This window comes from Perognathus longimembris, chromosome 6, assembly GCF_023159225.1.
Source record: "Perognathus longimembris pacificus isolate PPM17 chromosome 6, ASM2315922v1, whole genome shotgun sequence".
In the NCBI taxonomy this organism is placed as follows: Eukaryota; Metazoa; Chordata; class Mammalia; order Rodentia; family Heteromyidae; genus Perognathus; species Perognathus longimembris.
In genome coordinates this window covers 11,379,502-11,395,983 of record NC_063166.1, presented here as the reverse complement: position 1 = coordinate 11,395,983, position 16,482 = coordinate 11,379,502, and the positions used below count along the sequence as shown (strand labels likewise).

Sequence of the window (16,482 nt, the reverse complement as noted above, 5' to 3'; positions counted from 1 at the left end):
CTCTGGGCCTCTTGGGCCAGAGATTATTTTCAACCTCTCGCATTCTGACACAGCCATACTAAAACAAAACAACATCACCCCCCCCCCACCCTTTCCTGAACATTGTTCATCGTCCCTACGCCGGCCGTCCTCCCCCAGCCTCACATCTTCCCACCTTGTCTGATTCTGAGTAGGTTTCTTGTATCACCATCTCAGATTCATCTATACTTAATTCGGACTCCATCAACTTCCTTGTCACGGCAGACAGAACTGCATCATGGAGGCTGAGGAAGAACTGGGCTTTGGTGATGCCGTCATCAAAGAAATCATTCCTCTCAAATGCCCTGATCACAGAAGCTACAAAGAAAACCCAGAACACACACAGTTGTCAGCATCTGGGGAGCAGAGCCCCCAGGGAGTAAGATGCAGCCCTCTCCTCAGGTGAAGGGTACTCACAGTGACATCCTGCAATGAGCACCAAGATGCTGGCGTTTCGGAAAGCATTGCACATCTGTAGAGAGAGGGGGAGTGGTGGGAGCGCTTTGTACGTGCTAGGAAAGGCCTTCTAGCTGAATGGGAAACCTCTGATCATCCATGTGTCTAGGGTATATGTATCTTTGCCCTCCAAGTCTGCTCTATGAACTTTCCTTGTATGGAGTTCTGTGGATCAGGAAATGTCTGACATGCTGGGTATGAAGCCAAGACCACCTCAGGTGGGGCTTGAAGGGAGTGTGAGAGGGAAGGCTGTTCACATAGAGAGAGTATGTTTGTACGAGGAGGCCCCGGATGGAGACAGGCACAGGTGTGATGGAAGCCCTTTGGAGAGTGGTCTTAAACAACCCTATCCTAGTGTTATTGCTTAGAGTTTGTGTGGGACTAGGGAACAGAATTCAGAGAGCCTGAGGGTCACATCCTGAACTGCTCTGCCAATTTGCATTTGATTTCAGTAGAAAATCCCATGCTTAGTATCAGGTGAGCAGACATCAGATATTGACCTCGAGTTTACTCCAGCCCATACAGGAGCTCTGGGACATCCATCAAGTTCGCTTTCAAGCCAGTCAATGCTAACCTTAATACTCTTAACACTGAGCACACGTCAACCCTAGGTCCTAAGTTAAGATGTCAGAAGAAACAAAAACTGATTCTGCTTCACCTAGTACTAAGAGAACACAATGGAAGGTTTTTGGTGTGTGTGTGTGTGTGTGTATTGATCCTTGAGCAAAAAACTCCCACAAAAACCAAAATAACAACAACAAAAAAAAAACAACAAAACAAAACTCAGAGACAGCACCCAGGTCCTGAGTTCAAGCTCCAGGACTGGCTCAGAAATAAACAAGTAAATAAAAAGTGCACCACGAATGTCTTGGGGCTAGTAAAGTGGAAGAATGCCTGTCTTCTCGGGATGGAGCAGAGTGTCATCTGCATAGATCAGATGGATGGTGCCAAGGACAAGAAAATAGGATGCCTTTACAAAGAGAGGTAGCGGGGGGCAAGGATGGTGCAGTTATTCTGTAGAACATGGGAAAACCACAATATGAAATCAGATGCTAGAAGTTCAAATTCTGGACAGGCTACTTCCAAGCTCTGAGACTCAGCTGCTTAAAGGAAAACAAGAGTTCTTATGAGAATTAAAAGCGAGAGTGGCTGACGCTGGCGGCTCAGGCCTGTAATCTTAGCTACTCAGGAGGCTAAGACTTGAGGATTCTGGTTTGAAGCTAACCTGGGCAGCAAAGTCCTTGAGGTTCTTTTCACCAATAAACCACCAAAAATCTGGAAGTAGAGCCATGGCTCAAGATGTAGTGCACAAGTCTCAGCACAAAAAAGCACCCAGGTCCTGAGTTCAAGCCACAGGCCTGGCACAAGAAAGAAAGAAAAAGAAAAGAATGCACAATAAAACTCGATCCAAAGACAAAAGAAGATAAACCAACCACTGAAGCATATTTCATAAAAGAGTAGATGTAATTAGAGATGAGAAGAGAGTATACAGGGTGTTTCAATGTGGTCCATTGCTAACCAGGATGAAAGTGATAGTACAACAAACACAGGTATGCTGGCAGCAAAGAAAAAACAGATTATGCTTATTGGAACTTAAACAACGAGAGACGCCAGGAGCTGGTGGCTCACACCTGTAATCCTAGCTACTCAGGAGGCTGAGATCAGAGCAATGTAGTTTGAAGCCAGCCCAGGCAGAAAAGACTATAAGACTATTATCTCCAATAAATTAATCAGAAAAAGGGGCTGGGGATATGGCCTAGTGGCAAGAGTGCTTTCCTCGTATACATGAGGCCCTGGGTTCAATTCCCCAGCACCACATATACAGAAAATGGCCAGAAGGGGCGCTGTGGCTCAAGTGGCAGAGTGCTAGCCTTGAGCAAAAGGAAGCCAGGGACAGTGCTCAGGCCCTGAGTCCAAGCCCCAGGACTGGCCAAAAAAAAAAAAATAATAATAATCAGAAAAAGCCATAAGTGATGCTATGACTCAAGATAGAGTGCTAGCTTTGAGCACAAAGAGGCTCGGAACAGCGCCCAGGCCGAGTTCAAACCCCACGACTGGCAAAAAAATAAATAAGAAAAATAAAATAAAAGGAAAAAAAAGAAACAAGCATGGATTGTTATGCAGCCAAACCTTGTGCTCTCTACAGAAAGGAGAAAAATGAGCATTGTCAAAGACCCCAAGATTATTGAAGTCAGGACTCAGGGACACAGTTTTTATTTTTTGTGCTGGGACTGAGGCTTGAACACAGGCCTAATGTTCTTGTTTGGCTTTTCTGCTCCAGGCCGGTGCCCAGCCACTGGAACCAATTGGAGATTTGGATCTCATGAATTTTTCTGCCTGGACTGGCTTCAAACTGCAATCCTCAGACCTCAGCCTCCTGAGTAGACAGGATTTCAGGTATAAGCCACCAGCACCAGCAGGGACACCATTATGAAGGAAAACAATCTTGCATCCTTTTTTTTTTTTTTTTTTTTTTTTTTTTGCCTGAAGATGAAGCCAATGCAAAAGAAAGTTGGGAAGATGGTACATGTACTGGACAGATGACCCCGGCTTGTGACATTATTTCACCCCATATTCTTCCAATCTGAGGAGAGGATAGCTCAGTGCTTAGCTTGGAGAAGCTGAACCTAGCAAGGATCATGGTGAGGTTTGGGGTTTTGTTTGTTTTCTTTTTCCAGTAGTGGGAGCTGCGTAGTGGGCGTGGCCCAGATGACATCTCCCAGGGTGATAGGAACTTCCTTCTTTTCACACTATGAGAAATAACAATGTTTGGTGCTTCCTGATCCAAGCCCAGCTTCACAAATTGGAGCTGGGTAGTTTTCTTTATTTGCTGATTGATCTTAAGCTAAACTTTAGTGTCCAGATTTCTGGTAGCCTAGAAATCTCCTAACAGCAGACCTGTGACCAGTAGGAGTCACTGGGCATGGGTGGTGGATAGGGAGGCAGAGCATGAGGCAGTGTCTCCGGGGTGCTTACCTGTCTTAAGACAATGGAAGCCCGAGAATCCACATAATGCACCATGGAGAAGTCCAGGATGATGGTGTGGGTGCCAGGCTGAAAGGAGGATTCTGAGTACGGGATGATGGATTTACTCCTCTCCACACTTTCACTGTTACTGTCGGGCAGTGGTATTGAGTTTTGTCTTGAGTATGAAGAAAGCCAGGGTTTGTCCACCTCCTCATAGTTTTGCTCTGGATATCTCTGAGATGTAGAAGATATTGTGTAGGGCACTTGGTCTTCAGAAGAACTTTCGCTCGTATTCATGCTCTCGAAATAGGAGCAGCGGACTAGGTTAACGGATGATGCGTCAGAGCCCAGTTTATTTTCAAATCGTTCTAAGTAGAGGATCTGGGACAACAGAGGTAGAGGAGGACTGCGGTTAGACACCAATGAGGACTGAAAGTATTTGCAACTCTGCTGTATCTGCCTACTTCCCTCTCTCTTATGCAACTTCTCCCCAAACTAAGCTACATTCATCTTTCCTCATCCTTACCTTCCATCCTCCTGTGTCCATCAGTGCCATTGTTATGGTCCTCATGGACCAGACTGAAAATCATTCTTTGATTTATTCCCTTCCCCCATGCCTGACTGCTAACCAGTCTCCAGTGCCTAGTAATGCCTTGTGTGAAGTGCTTTCTCAACACACGTATGTGTGTGTGTGTGTGTGTGTGTGCTGGTACTAGAGCTTGAACTCTCACATTGTTGTTTGGCTTTTTCTGCTCAAGGCTGGTGCTCTACCACTTACACAGCACCTCCACTTCCTGCTATTTGGTAGTTACTCGGAGATAAGAATCTCTTGGATTTGTCTGCCCAGGCTGGCTTCAAACCTTGATCCTCAGATCTCAGCCTTTTGAGCAGCTAGGATTACAGGCAGGAGCCACTGGCTTCCAGCTCAGAACACAATCATTAAGTCACTCAGAATTCTGGGCAGCAGAAAACAAGGAATTCCTGACAGTCTCAGTAGACAGCCATGATCTCCTCCCCAACAGTAGTCAGGACTAATACAGGTTCACGGCAGAACCTCAACTTCAAAAAGAAGCAGGGGTCTTTATTCCTGAGTGGAAATCTTCTAGTTCCAATTTTCTTTGTAGTCCATCTGTAAGTCAAAATCCCTGGGAAGACTGCGTGACATTTTCCCCGGAATTGTCTGAGTGTCCTGCCTTAAACGATAACATTCTTCACCGAGGTCGCCACCTGGGAACTTGCAGTTCAAGGCCATCCTCTTACTACACTGCTGTGCCCAGCGCAGATTTGGACCCTGAAGACCCCAGCCCCAGGGACTCCTACCCCAAGCTGCAGGAAGTAGCCAGAGGAGACCATGACACCCTTTGGCCCTGATAACCATTCTCGTGGAAATGATGAGTAATTTTACCAACCAAACTGGACGGTACCAGGCCAAATGATGATGAATCAGGGACCCCTGACTACTTGGCCCCTTTTCAGCAGGAAGTAGTTCCAGAAGAGACAACCTCCACCCATACTCCCAGCCTGGTACCCCTCCTCTATTATTAATAAAAAACAAAAGGGGGAGATGTGGGGCATGCCCGCCCCAGATGCCTTGCAGCATTAAGAGGTGGTTCTAGCTAGCCCGCCTACCTTCCCAGCCCTGTTAGCCCCGCCTGCCTCCGGGGTCCGGAACCTGATGAACAGCCCAGGCAGCCAATTATAGCGCCTAGTTAGGTATGCTACACCCCTCCTCTTCCTGCCTCCATTTGGCCTATATAAATGCGATTCCTTCTTAATAAAACTGGAAGACTGCGTGACATTTTCCCCGGAAAAAAAAAAAATCCCTTTGGGGTTTTGATTTGTGTGTATGTGTGCCAATAATGGAGCTTGAACCCAGAGCCTAGCATTGTCGATTAGCTTTTTCTACTCCTTGAGCCACAGATCCACTTCCTGCTTTGGAGATAAAAGTCTCATGGACTTTGCTATGCAGGCTGACTTTAAGCTGCAATCCCCAGATCTCAACCTCCTGAGTAATTAGGATTACAAACATGAGCTACCAGAGCCTAAGAAAGAAACTTTAGGGCTGTGAATGTGGCTTAGTAGTAGAGTGCTTGCCTAGCATGCATGAAGCCCTTGGTTTGATTCCTCAGTACCACATAAGCAGAAAAAAGCTGGAAGTGACACTGTGGCTCAAGTGGTACAGTGCTAGCCTTGAGCAAAAGAAACTCTGAGACAGTGCCCAGGCCCTGAGTTCAAGCCCCAGGACTAGGCCACATTCCCAGCCCAAGAAATAAACTTTATAACATGGAGACAAATGTAGAAACCAAGAGGCATTTCTCACCCTGGGTGGTGGCTGAAGTTCTTCACAGTCACAGAAGCATTTGCAAAGATGGTTGTCATGTAGATTGGTGCCAGAATCACTTTCATTAAACAGCATGAAGATCTCTTCTTCCTTAAGAGGCACCCTTACCAAATCGAGCTGAAAGACAGAAGGGAGGGGAGGTGGGGGTAGTAGAAAGAAAGGAGGGCCAAGGGGCCAGAGAAGGATGTTGGATCACAGTGGAGCACGTGGAAAAAGGAGGGAGAATGGCTACCTCATTCAACAGCTTTTGTTTTATGTGGTATACATTTACATATGTGATGGAGTTACAGAACTGGAAAATTTTTATACCAGGGATGAGTATAACCTGCAAGACAAAAAGAAAAGTTAAAGGAAAAATTTCAAGTTTTTTTTTTTTTTTTTTTTTTTTTTTGCCAGACCTGGGGCTTGAACTTAGAGCCTGAGCACCATCACTGAGCTTCTTTTGCTCAAGGCTAGTACTCTACCACCAGCTCTTTCTGTGTATGTGGTACCAAGGACTCAAACCCAGGGCTTCATGCATGCTAGGCAGGCACTCTACCGCTAAGCCACATTCCCAGCCCTCTTTTTCTTTTATTTCTTTTTTTTTTTTTTTTTTTTTTTTTGCTATGTAATCCAGGCTGGCCCCAAACTTGTAATCTTCCTGCTTTAGCCTACGCATACTGTGTACTAGGATCACTCCAACGATCTAAATTCTTTTATGGAGGAAGCTTTCAACCCTATTAAAGAATCCATAAGCTTCCTTGTTAGAAACAAAAGCCAGAGAAATTCCCTTATTTTTAAATTTATGTCATGGTACTAAGGCTTGAACTCAAGGGCTAGTCAGTGTCCCTTAGCTTTTTCACTCAAGGCTGGTGTTCTACCATTTGAGCCACACATTCAATTCTGGCTTTTGAGTACTTAAAGGTAAGAGTCTCTCTCAGATTTGTCTGCTCAGGGTGACTTTGAACCATGACCTTCCTATCTCATCCTCCTGAATAGCTAAGATTACAGGTATGATCTACCACCACCTTGGCTTTTTCCTCTCATTTTTTACCTGCTGCTCTTCCTCTTTTCCACCCCATTTCTCACTCTTCCCTTTATTCTTAGCCTTTCTCTTTTGGAAGCCCACTTTTAGAGGATCCTCAGCTGATTCCAGAACAATTAGGATTGAGCTGCTTAAAAACCTGCCCATTTCCCCACTTCCCCCAGCATCCCCTCCTTGTCTTTTGTAAATGGAACCTCAGGATAGCCTACAACCGTGAAACTAAGCCCTGAGTGTGGTCCAGCCCCATCCCTTGCGCTGAGGAGACGAGCTGACCTGGCTCCTTACCTCTCTATAGTCATTGGAGCTTCTGTAAATGTTGGTGTCAGGAATCTGACCCAGGAGGAGAATCTTAGTTCTGGAAGGGAACATACTTGACTGTAAGACTTTCGGGCCAGGCATTCCCTGGGCATGGCTAACCTACTACTACCCGAGACAAAGTACCTGTGTGAACGAACCGTGATGATGAAGAAGGTGAATATCAGGGAGACAAAGAGTCCAATGTCCAGTCCCAGGAAAATCGCAGCTGAGAATGTTACCATCCAAATAACCTTATGGAACAGGCATTGGGGGGAAAGAGGAATATCAGGAAATCCAGAATTCAGCAAAATGGAGAACACACCAGGCCTAGCTCTGAATTCACCTCCACCTTTCCCCCTGTACACCTGGGATTTTCAGAAAACATTCCAGGGAAATCATTAGTTGGACCTTCAATCAAGGCTGCCTAGGGGTTCCCGTTCTTTCATGGAACTCTCTTCTCTCTCTCAGCTTTGGTTTCCTCATATGCAAGAGATAATACTAGCTGGTGTACAGGATGTGTTAGTAGTAGAAAGCTTGTTTGTAAGGCAAGGCACTCTACTACTTGAGACACATGTGTGCGCATGCACACACACATGGAGCTTTATAGAAATCCCACTTGTAAAGCAACAAGACATTCAACAAAGGGTGGTAGTTATTTTAGAGCCTATTGTAGTTATTACTATCAGCAGGTGACCTTAACTTGCCTGTTCACAGAAAAAAAAAGCAGGCTGAAACCCCTTAAATATTTATTTCCTCCCCCCCACCCATATCCCCACACATCATTGGCTTATTCTCTCCAGTCCAGTAGGACGAGACCAGAAACTCTTTCAGTGGCCTGGATCATGAACCCTCTAAGCCTCTCACACTTTTCATATTTCTCTGCCTCTACTGGGTCCTTCTCTCATCTTATTTGATTCCCCCCATCTCTTATTTCTTGTTCTTTTTCCATTCTGTTCTCTTGCTTTTGTGCATCTCAGAGAAACAGGACACTCTGCTTGGTATTTTCAAGATTGTTGTCCCTTATCCTGGAAGGTATTTACTTCATTAGATTAAAAGTCAATCAAATACGCACTGGATGACTTTAACAAAAAAGTCTGTATGCAGAGCTGGGATGTAGCTCAGTGGCAAAGTGCTTGCCTAGCAAGTGCAACATCCTGGGTTCGATCCCCAGTACCCGCCCCCCCCGCCCCCAAATCAAATCTGTATGCAATTTTAGCCACTTAATTAGTCCTCTTTTTTTTTTTAATTTTTGAGGTTTGAACTCTTAGGGCCTCTTGCTCTCACTTGCTTTTGTCAAGTCTGGTGCTCTACCACTTGAGCCCAACCTTTAATTCTGGCTTTCTGATGGTTAATTAGGAACCTCTGCCTGGGCTGGCTTCAAAATTCAATCCTCAGGTCTCAATCCCCTGAATCCTGAGGATTAAGGCATGAGACACCAGTTCCCCTAGTGCCTTTCATTACATTTCACACAGTTGGAATGAGGGCTCCATTCCTGTTCCAACAATCTGGATACCTCCCCAGCTACACTTTTTTTTTTTTGGTCCTGTGTCTTTAACTGAGGGCCTGGGCACTGTTCCTGAGCTTCTTCTTCTTCTTTCTTTTTTTTTTTTTTGGCCAGTCCTGGGCCTTGGACTCAGGGCCTGAGCACTGTCCCTGGCATCTTCTTGCTCAAGGCTAGCACTCTGCCACTTGAGCCACAGCGCTGCTTCTGGCCGTTTTCTGTATATGTAGTGCTGGGGAATCGAACCTAGGGCCTCGTGTATCCGAGGCAGGCACTCTTGCCACTAGGCTATATCCCCAGCCCCCTGAGCTTCTTTTGTTCATGGCTAGCACTCTACCGCTTAAGCCACAGAACCACTTCTGGCTTTTTCTGTGTATGTGGTACCAAGGAATCAAACCCAGGGCTTCATGCATGGTAGGTAAGCACTCTACAGCATTCCCAGTCCCCCACCTACACTTTTATGTTTTTGGTTTGTTTGTTTTTTAAAACCTTTTTTTTTGGGGGGGGGGGGGATGTCTTTTCTGGTACTGGGGATTGAACCCAGGACATTGCACTTGCTATGCAAGTGCTTTGCCACTGAGCTACCTCCCAGCCCCTACCCACCTACACTTTTAAAGCACAAAGAGTACAAGGCATTGAAGAGTTGCTAGTGTTCTTCACATCCATGGCAGATCTCTCTTGTCTGTTCTCTTTCTCTCCGTGGCCTTCCCACTCTGTCCTTCCCTTCCTCACCCGGGCTTCTGCACTCACACAGTCATACTGGTCCTGCCTCCACAGACTGGGTAGGTTGTAAATGGTTTCAAGGTAGGGCAAGACGTTGCTCAGGATAATACCAGCCAGCACAGCCTGTGGGAAAAGGTAAGCCCTGCTTCATTTTCCTTCCCAGGGGGCAAAACTTCCAAATCCCCACAAAGGAGTCACAAAAACTTAGCCTTGTCTCTTTGTTTCACTTAAAGACCATGTCCAGGCTCAGATTCATGCATGGTTCAATCAAATAAAAATTCTCCCTATGGCATCTTTATTTTTTTCCCCATAATTTGTTAAACACATGAGACCAAGGTGAGCATTAAGGTCAAGGCCAAGGCCTGATTAATTCATCCACTCATGCTGCAACCTTTGATTCAAGCAGATCCTTCTAGATCCACTTTATCACTCACACAGATAGTGACCAAAAGAAAGTAGCAAAGATATCCCAGCCATCTTAAGCCCACTCTGATTCAATGCTGTTACTAGGGCATGGGCAAACATGATCCTTGGGGAACTGGCACCTTTGACTACCTGACCTTATTGAATCTGTTTGGTATATGTATTATCTGTATCTCAGATGGGCTGATAAAGTAAGAGAGATTCTGTTCAAAGAAAACTCTAAAATCATCTCTGTTGGGTTTTTAATCAAGTTCCATCATAATATAAAGCAATAAGTATGGCACTAACAAGATACCATTTTTAATCCATCAAATTAAGCAAATTAAAAACACCATGATTCTTGAGTATGAATTGGCACTGCTCTTGTGGGAAATGATTTGGCCATGTATCAGGAAATACTGCTAAGCTTTCACATGGAAATACTGGTGTCTCATGCCACAGAGCAAACAGGCCAACAATTTGTTCAGTTAGGTTACAACTATGCAAAGTGATATCCATTCACAGAAAATAATGTTGTTTAGATAACATGATCAAACAATAGTGATAGTTTATCTGTAATTATGGGTGATATCATGAAGTCTAAAAAAAATGAGCCTGTCTAATTTTCTAATGGGGAGAATGTTTTTTAAGTATGGGAAAATAAAAATCTATACTTAATAAGATTAGTAGAACAGTCTTCAGGAACCAAATTAGAATGTAACCTATTTTCTTTTTCTTTTCATTAAAAAAAAAATGTAGACCATCCTGGTGTTGGTAGGTCATATCCATAATCCTAGCTACCCAGGAAGTTGAGATCTGAGGATCACAGTTTGAAGCCAGCCTGGGCAGAAAAGTCCTGGGAGACTCTTAATTTCCAATAGCTACACAAAAACTGCTAGTAGGGGCTGGGAATATGGCCTAGTTGTACAGTGCTTGCCTGGTATGCATGAAGCCCTGGATTGGATTCCTCAGCACCACATATATAGAAAAAGCCAGAAGTGGCGCTGTGGCTCAAGTGGTAGAGTGCTAGCCTTGAGCAAAAAGAAGCCAGGGACAGTGCTCAGGCCCTGAGTTCAAGGCCCAGGACTGGTAAAACAAAACAAAACTGCAAGTGGAGCTGTGGCTCAAAGTGGTAGAATGCTAGTCTTGAGCAAAAGAGTTCAGAGACAGCGCCCAGGCCCTGAGTTCACACACACACACACACACACACATACACACACACACACACACACCCCACACAGGCTAGCCTAGAACTCAAGATTCTCCTGCTTCAGAAGTAACAGAACTTAAAAAAAAAATCCCAGCAAGTAAAGTGTTACTAAAAGTGATAAAAGTAATAAGTAATTGTCACTCATTTGTGATAAACATGCTGGGAATAGAATAGCTTCTTTTCCCCCTCCTGGTTATCATCTCCTCTACATGTTGTGCCCAGAAATTAGAACTGATCTAACTGCCAGGAAGGCTGGGTCCAAACTTGCTCTGCGGTGTGTGGTGCGTGTGGTGCGTGTGTGTGTGTGTGTGTGTGTGTGTGTGTGTGTGTGTGCTGCTCTTGGGGCTTGAACTCAGGACCCAGGCCCTGTTCTTGAGCTATTTTTTGTTTTATTTCCCCCAAAGTTAGTGCTTTTCTACTTGAGTCACAGCTCCACTTCAGGTTCTTTGGTGGTTCATTAGAGTGAGGAATCCTGCAGACTTTCATTCCCAGGATGAATCTGAACTGTGATCCTCAGATCTCAGCCTCCTGAGTAGCTAGGATTCCAGGTGTGAGCCATAGGCACCCAGCTTGCTCTGGCTTTTCTGCAGAGTACCAGGAGTGAGGGGAATGCAGCGGGACATCAGAAGAAACAACTCCCTCCCCACCATACCATCATCTTCCCAGCCAAGAATCTCCAAGCTTTCAGCAATTTACAGAGATGTGTGGCAAGAAGGAAAAGAAATTTAACTTCACAGGGTTTCTGTAGGATTTTTTTTAAACTTGAGTCGGGGAGTATGGAAAAGAAACAAATGTTTTAATAAAATTATATACAAAAAATTACCTTTCTGAGTATTAAGGTACAAGTATGCTCATTGTATAAAAAATAAATAAAAATTGTACTCTGACAAAATTTCTATCATCAAAGAGACAACTACTGTTAACATTTTGGTATGGTCCATATGGATTTGTTTGATTGGTGGTATTGTGATTTGAACTCGGGGCCTCACACTTGTTAAGCGAGTACCACTTGAGCCACTCTGCCAGTGTCTTTTTGTCTTGGTTCCTTTCCAGGTAGGATCTCACTTTATGACCTGGACAGCCTGGACCGTGATCCTTCTATTTGTGTTTCCTTTTTTCACTGGCATGACAGGCATGTGCCAATGTGCTCCGCCATTGTACTTCCCCCATGGCTTAGAGAGGGCAGGTGGGTGCTACCATATCCAGACACGAATTGAAATGGACTCTCGAGAATTTTTATATTCCCCTTCTCTCTACCTTCCCAAGTAGCTAGTATTACAGGCTTGAGCCACCACACCCAAATGTCCTGATGTTCTGCATGTTCTTCCACCCTCCCCACCAAACTAGAATAACAGGCTGGAGGTATGGCTCAGCAGTAAAGCACCCACTAGCAAGCATAGGGCCCTGAGTTCAATTCCAGTACTGCAAAAAAAAATAATAATAAGTGACATAACAGCGAACGTACTGTTTTTTATCTTGTGTATGAATTTGTTTTAGTGTTTTGCTAACTAGGTAAGATCTTATCAGGTTGTTCCAGTGGTGACAAGAAGAAGAATTTTGCAACAAGCTATCTGCTGTCTTTCAAGGAAGGAAGAACTCATCAGTGGTGTAAGACTCAGAGAACTTTCTTGTTGCAATAACTATAATCAGACTGTTTTTACATCTTCTCACTCAGAAATGGGCTGACTAGATGCTGTAAATATAATGTGCCATAATATGGCTAGCCCAAAGCAAGGACTGTTCTCTCCACAAGGTGTTTATCACAAATGCTGCTACAGCTATGTGGCCGTCTAGCGCTACTGGAACCCGATGGTCACCAGGTGAAAGGGGAGTTGGGGAAAGGTTAGGGTAATACAACCAGACCAACTTCAGAGACACAGACTTCAGCATGTAACTACACCAGTACATCAGACAAGAAACAGTGTCACCTCCCTATGTGCTTTATAAAAAGTGGCTACAGGGCTGGGGATATGGCCCAGAGGTAGAGTGCTTGCCTATACATGAAGCCCTGGGTTCGATTCCTCAGCACCATATATATAGAAAAAGGTGAGAAGTGGCTCAAGTGGTAGAGTGCTAACCTTGAGCAAAAAGAAGCCAAGGACAGTGCTCAGGCCCTGAGTTCTAGCTCCAGGACTGACAAAAAAAAAAAAAAAGAAGAAAAAAAAGGCTACAATCCTAGCTACTCAGGAGGCTGAGATCTGAGGATCATGGTTCAAAGCCAGCCCAGGCAGGAAAGCCCATGAGACCCTTATCTCCAATTTAAACATTCAAAAGCCAGAAGCAGAGGGCTGGGAATATGGCCTAGTGGCAAGAGTGCTTGCCTCCTACACATGAAGCTCTCGGTTCGATTCCCCAGCACCACATATATGGAAAACGGCCAGAGGGGGCGCTGTGGCTCAGGTGGCAGAGTGCTAGCCTTGACAGGGAAGAAGCCAGGGACAGTGCTCAGGCCCTGAGTCCAAGGCCCAGGACTGGCCAAAAAAAAAAAAAAAGCCAGAAGCAGAGGTATGGCTCAAGTGGTGGAGTGCTGGCCTCAGGCAAAAAAAAAAGCTAAGGGACAGAGCCCAGACCCTGAATTCAAACCCCAGGACTGGCAACAACAACAACAACAACAAAGAACAATAGCCATCATCAAGAAAACTGTAAAGGAAGTAATGGTCCTGAGCCTATATCCGTTCTATAACTGAGAACAAAATTGGTCACAGTCAGTTAATGGGCACATGTGACATCACTAAGGGTCAGGTGATATCTTACCCAGAGGAAAGAATTGGCACATTCATATAGAGAGACAGCCTAGCTTAACACTGAGTTAAAATCCAATGCTCAGACACTTGCCCTCAGTGTTGCCAACTAACCCAGAGGCAGTGTGGCAGAAGTAGGGGGTAGATATTGAGTTCAAACAGAAGGCAGAACCGGAAACAGCGTGGGAAACCAGATGGCCTGACTTGCACAGTGGGTTTCCAAGCTCGTGCTGGGAATCGAGGTCTGGCATCTGAAATCTATGGAGTTATTTCTTACTCAGTCCTTACATAGAAACCTTAACTTTATTGCTTAAGCAATGAAGATTGAGAATAACAGTAGTGCTTCTTGAGCAGTTACTATTAGCCCAACTCACACACACACACACACACACACACATAAACATGGATATCTATTATCTTATTTAACCTCCCATGATATGCATGCCACTATTTTTATTTTAGTTTATTTCTGTGCCAACATTGAGGCTTGAACTCAGGACCTCATGTTCTCCCTCACTTTCTTGCTCAAGGCTGTTACTCTACCACTGAGCCATGCCTCCACACCTGGCTTTTTTGCTGGTTAATGGGAGATGAGTCTCCCAGACTTTTATGCCCAGCTTGGCCTTGAGAACTGTGATCCTTAGATCTCAACCTCCTGAGTAACTAGGGATTACGGGTGTGAGTAACCATCGCCCAGGTGCATCTCATTTTAAAGGAAAAGAACCAGAGACAGGCTGGGGATGGTCACAGAGCACAGATGGATGCCATTCTCCACCAAGCTGTCATGTGAACATTGGGTCTTTCTTGACTTAGTTACTTGATGCGTTCTACTTACATTGGGCAGTTCGTAGAAAAAGCTTCCCACCTTCACCATGAGCAGCAGCATCACACCTGCGCCTACCAGAGATGCAAACTGAGGAGACAGAGCCGGTTGGGGAGAAACCATCAGGAACGTATTGGTCCCTGTCTGTACCTGAGGCCTTCTGCTTGGGGAGAAGCATGTCACTGTTTCTTAAAAGGAGCTGGGTTCAGCATGAGAATATTTTTAAAAATAAAAACTGACATTTGTAAGGTCTTATCAAAGGGCTAAGCACACAGTAGGGAGAATGAATGAATCTGATCTGGAAAGTTCCGGGTTTCCCCTGGGTATTTGAATCCTTATTGTTAGAAGCTTTGTGCTATGAACATTTCACATCTCCTTGATCATTTTTAGAGAGTCCCTAAGTCGAAACTAATGGCCTTCAAAGTCTAACCTTTCTCCTGAAGTAAATATGAGTAATGATTCTGCCCCTGGAGCTCTTCTGCTGGGAGTTTTTGTAACTTCCCATCTAATGTCTTCAGGAGTGTTTCATCCCTAAAATTACAATGCTGATTACTTCCCATATTCCTGCCTCAGCTTCTGTCTGCTAGGAGCTGAGCCTGTCCAGACAGCAACCCTGGATTAGAGCCCAGCAGTTCACCACTAGGCCCAGTGTCACTCAGTACACAGGGATTAGCACTTGGCAAATAAGGCTGAGAAATATAGTTCCCTTCAGAATCCCAAGGCTCAGTGGACATGATCTGGAGTTTATTATCTCCTCTATTGAAAAATTTCTACCTTTTAAAGCCTCTGGTAGAAAAAAAATGACATAAGGCGGTATCATTTCCCACTGTGATGGGGGTAAAACTGTCACTACAAATCAAAACAGTGGCCAGGTCTGAGGGAGTCCCTCCAGTCTATCCAGTCAGCCATTCTGCAATGTTTCTGTACTCATCCCTACCCCCCATATGTCTCATTTTGGCAGTATTGGGGTTTGAACAATTTTTTCTCTCTTTTATAATAACTCTGTGTGTGTGTGTGTGTGTGTGGTTATGGGGCTTGAACTCAGGACCTGGGCTCTGTCCCTGCGCTCTTTTGCTCAAGGCTAACATTCTAACACTTGAGTCACAGTGCCACTTCTGGCCTTTTCTGATTATGTGGTGCTGAGGAATCAAACCCAGGGCTTCATGCATGCTAGGCAAGCACTCTACCGCTAAGCCACATTCCCAGCTGAACACTTCCAGTTTTTGAGATAAGAGTCTCCCATGAACTGTTCTGCCAAGGCTGGCTTTGACCCACGATCCTCAGATCTCAGCCTCCTGAGTAGCTAGGATTTCAGGCGTGAGCCACCAGCACCTGGCTTATAATAACTCATTTTCTTTGTGTGTGTGTGTGTGTGTATGTGTGTGTGTGTGTGTGTGTGTATGTGTGTGTTTGAAAAGTATGTTTTTACTTAGATCCTGGAATCTGGGAAAAACACATCTGTAATAACTCATTTTCAAAAGCAGTTCTAGAAATGAAGGACAAGGCAAGAAATCCAATGCTGAGAGGGCAGGAAACAGAGAAGCCTGATGCTCAGGCCTTGGAGGAGCTGAGCCATGGAGTGGGGACCCTGGAACCAGCCACTGGGCCCAGGCCGTGGGCTCCTCTCCTCTCCTCTGCCATGGTCAGGCCTGTCAAACCCCAGGAGAGGCCATGCGTGGCCACGGCCAGTAGGGTTTGTTATTTGCTGTCACCAATGAAAGGAAATGGCTTTTTTTCCCCTAGACAAAGAAATGAAGTGAAAACCAAACACATATCCTCTGTTTGAATTTAAGCCAGCAAAGAGGTAAAAATAAAATGACCCTTCATGGCAGGTCATTTGGGAGAGGTTCAGGGCCAGCCCTCTACTTCTCTTTCCTGTAGTCTTGAGAATCTTTGAAAAAGAGGGATCTGTTCTCATGTAGAGTGGATAAGGAACCTGTAGCGATGGGACTGGAGAGGATACCCCCTTGCTGTGGGAT

General features: G+C 45.0%; 1 protein-coding gene across 3 annotated transcripts in view; it reads right to left on the bottom strand.

The window, feature by feature from the left end:
* Window positions 1–16,482, bottom strand: part of Slc26a8 (solute carrier family 26 member 8) — a 54,024-nt gene that overhangs the window by 3,127 nt on the left and 34,415 nt on the right. For 2 of the 3 annotated variants that reach the window (XM_048347876.1, XM_048347877.1), the window contains 8 exons: window positions 14,516–14,593; window positions 7,248–7,354; window positions 7,092–7,161; window positions 6,015–6,107; window positions 5,762–5,899; window positions 3,451–3,822; window positions 436–490; window positions 155–336 (listed from right to left, as the gene is read on the bottom strand). In XM_048347876.1, the coding sequence (XP_048203833.1) occupies window positions 155–336; window positions 436–490; window positions 3,451–3,822; window positions 5,762–5,899; window positions 6,015–6,107; window positions 7,092–7,161; window positions 7,248–7,354; window positions 14,516–14,593 (1,095 nt within the window). Of the gene's footprint in view, window positions 1–154; window positions 337–435; window positions 491–3,450; window positions 3,823–5,761; window positions 5,900–6,014; window positions 6,108–7,091; window positions 7,162–7,247; window positions 7,355–9,354; window positions 9,451–14,515; window positions 14,594–16,482 lie in introns of all 3 variants that reach the window. The other variant, XM_048347875.1, reaches the window with a different exon arrangement.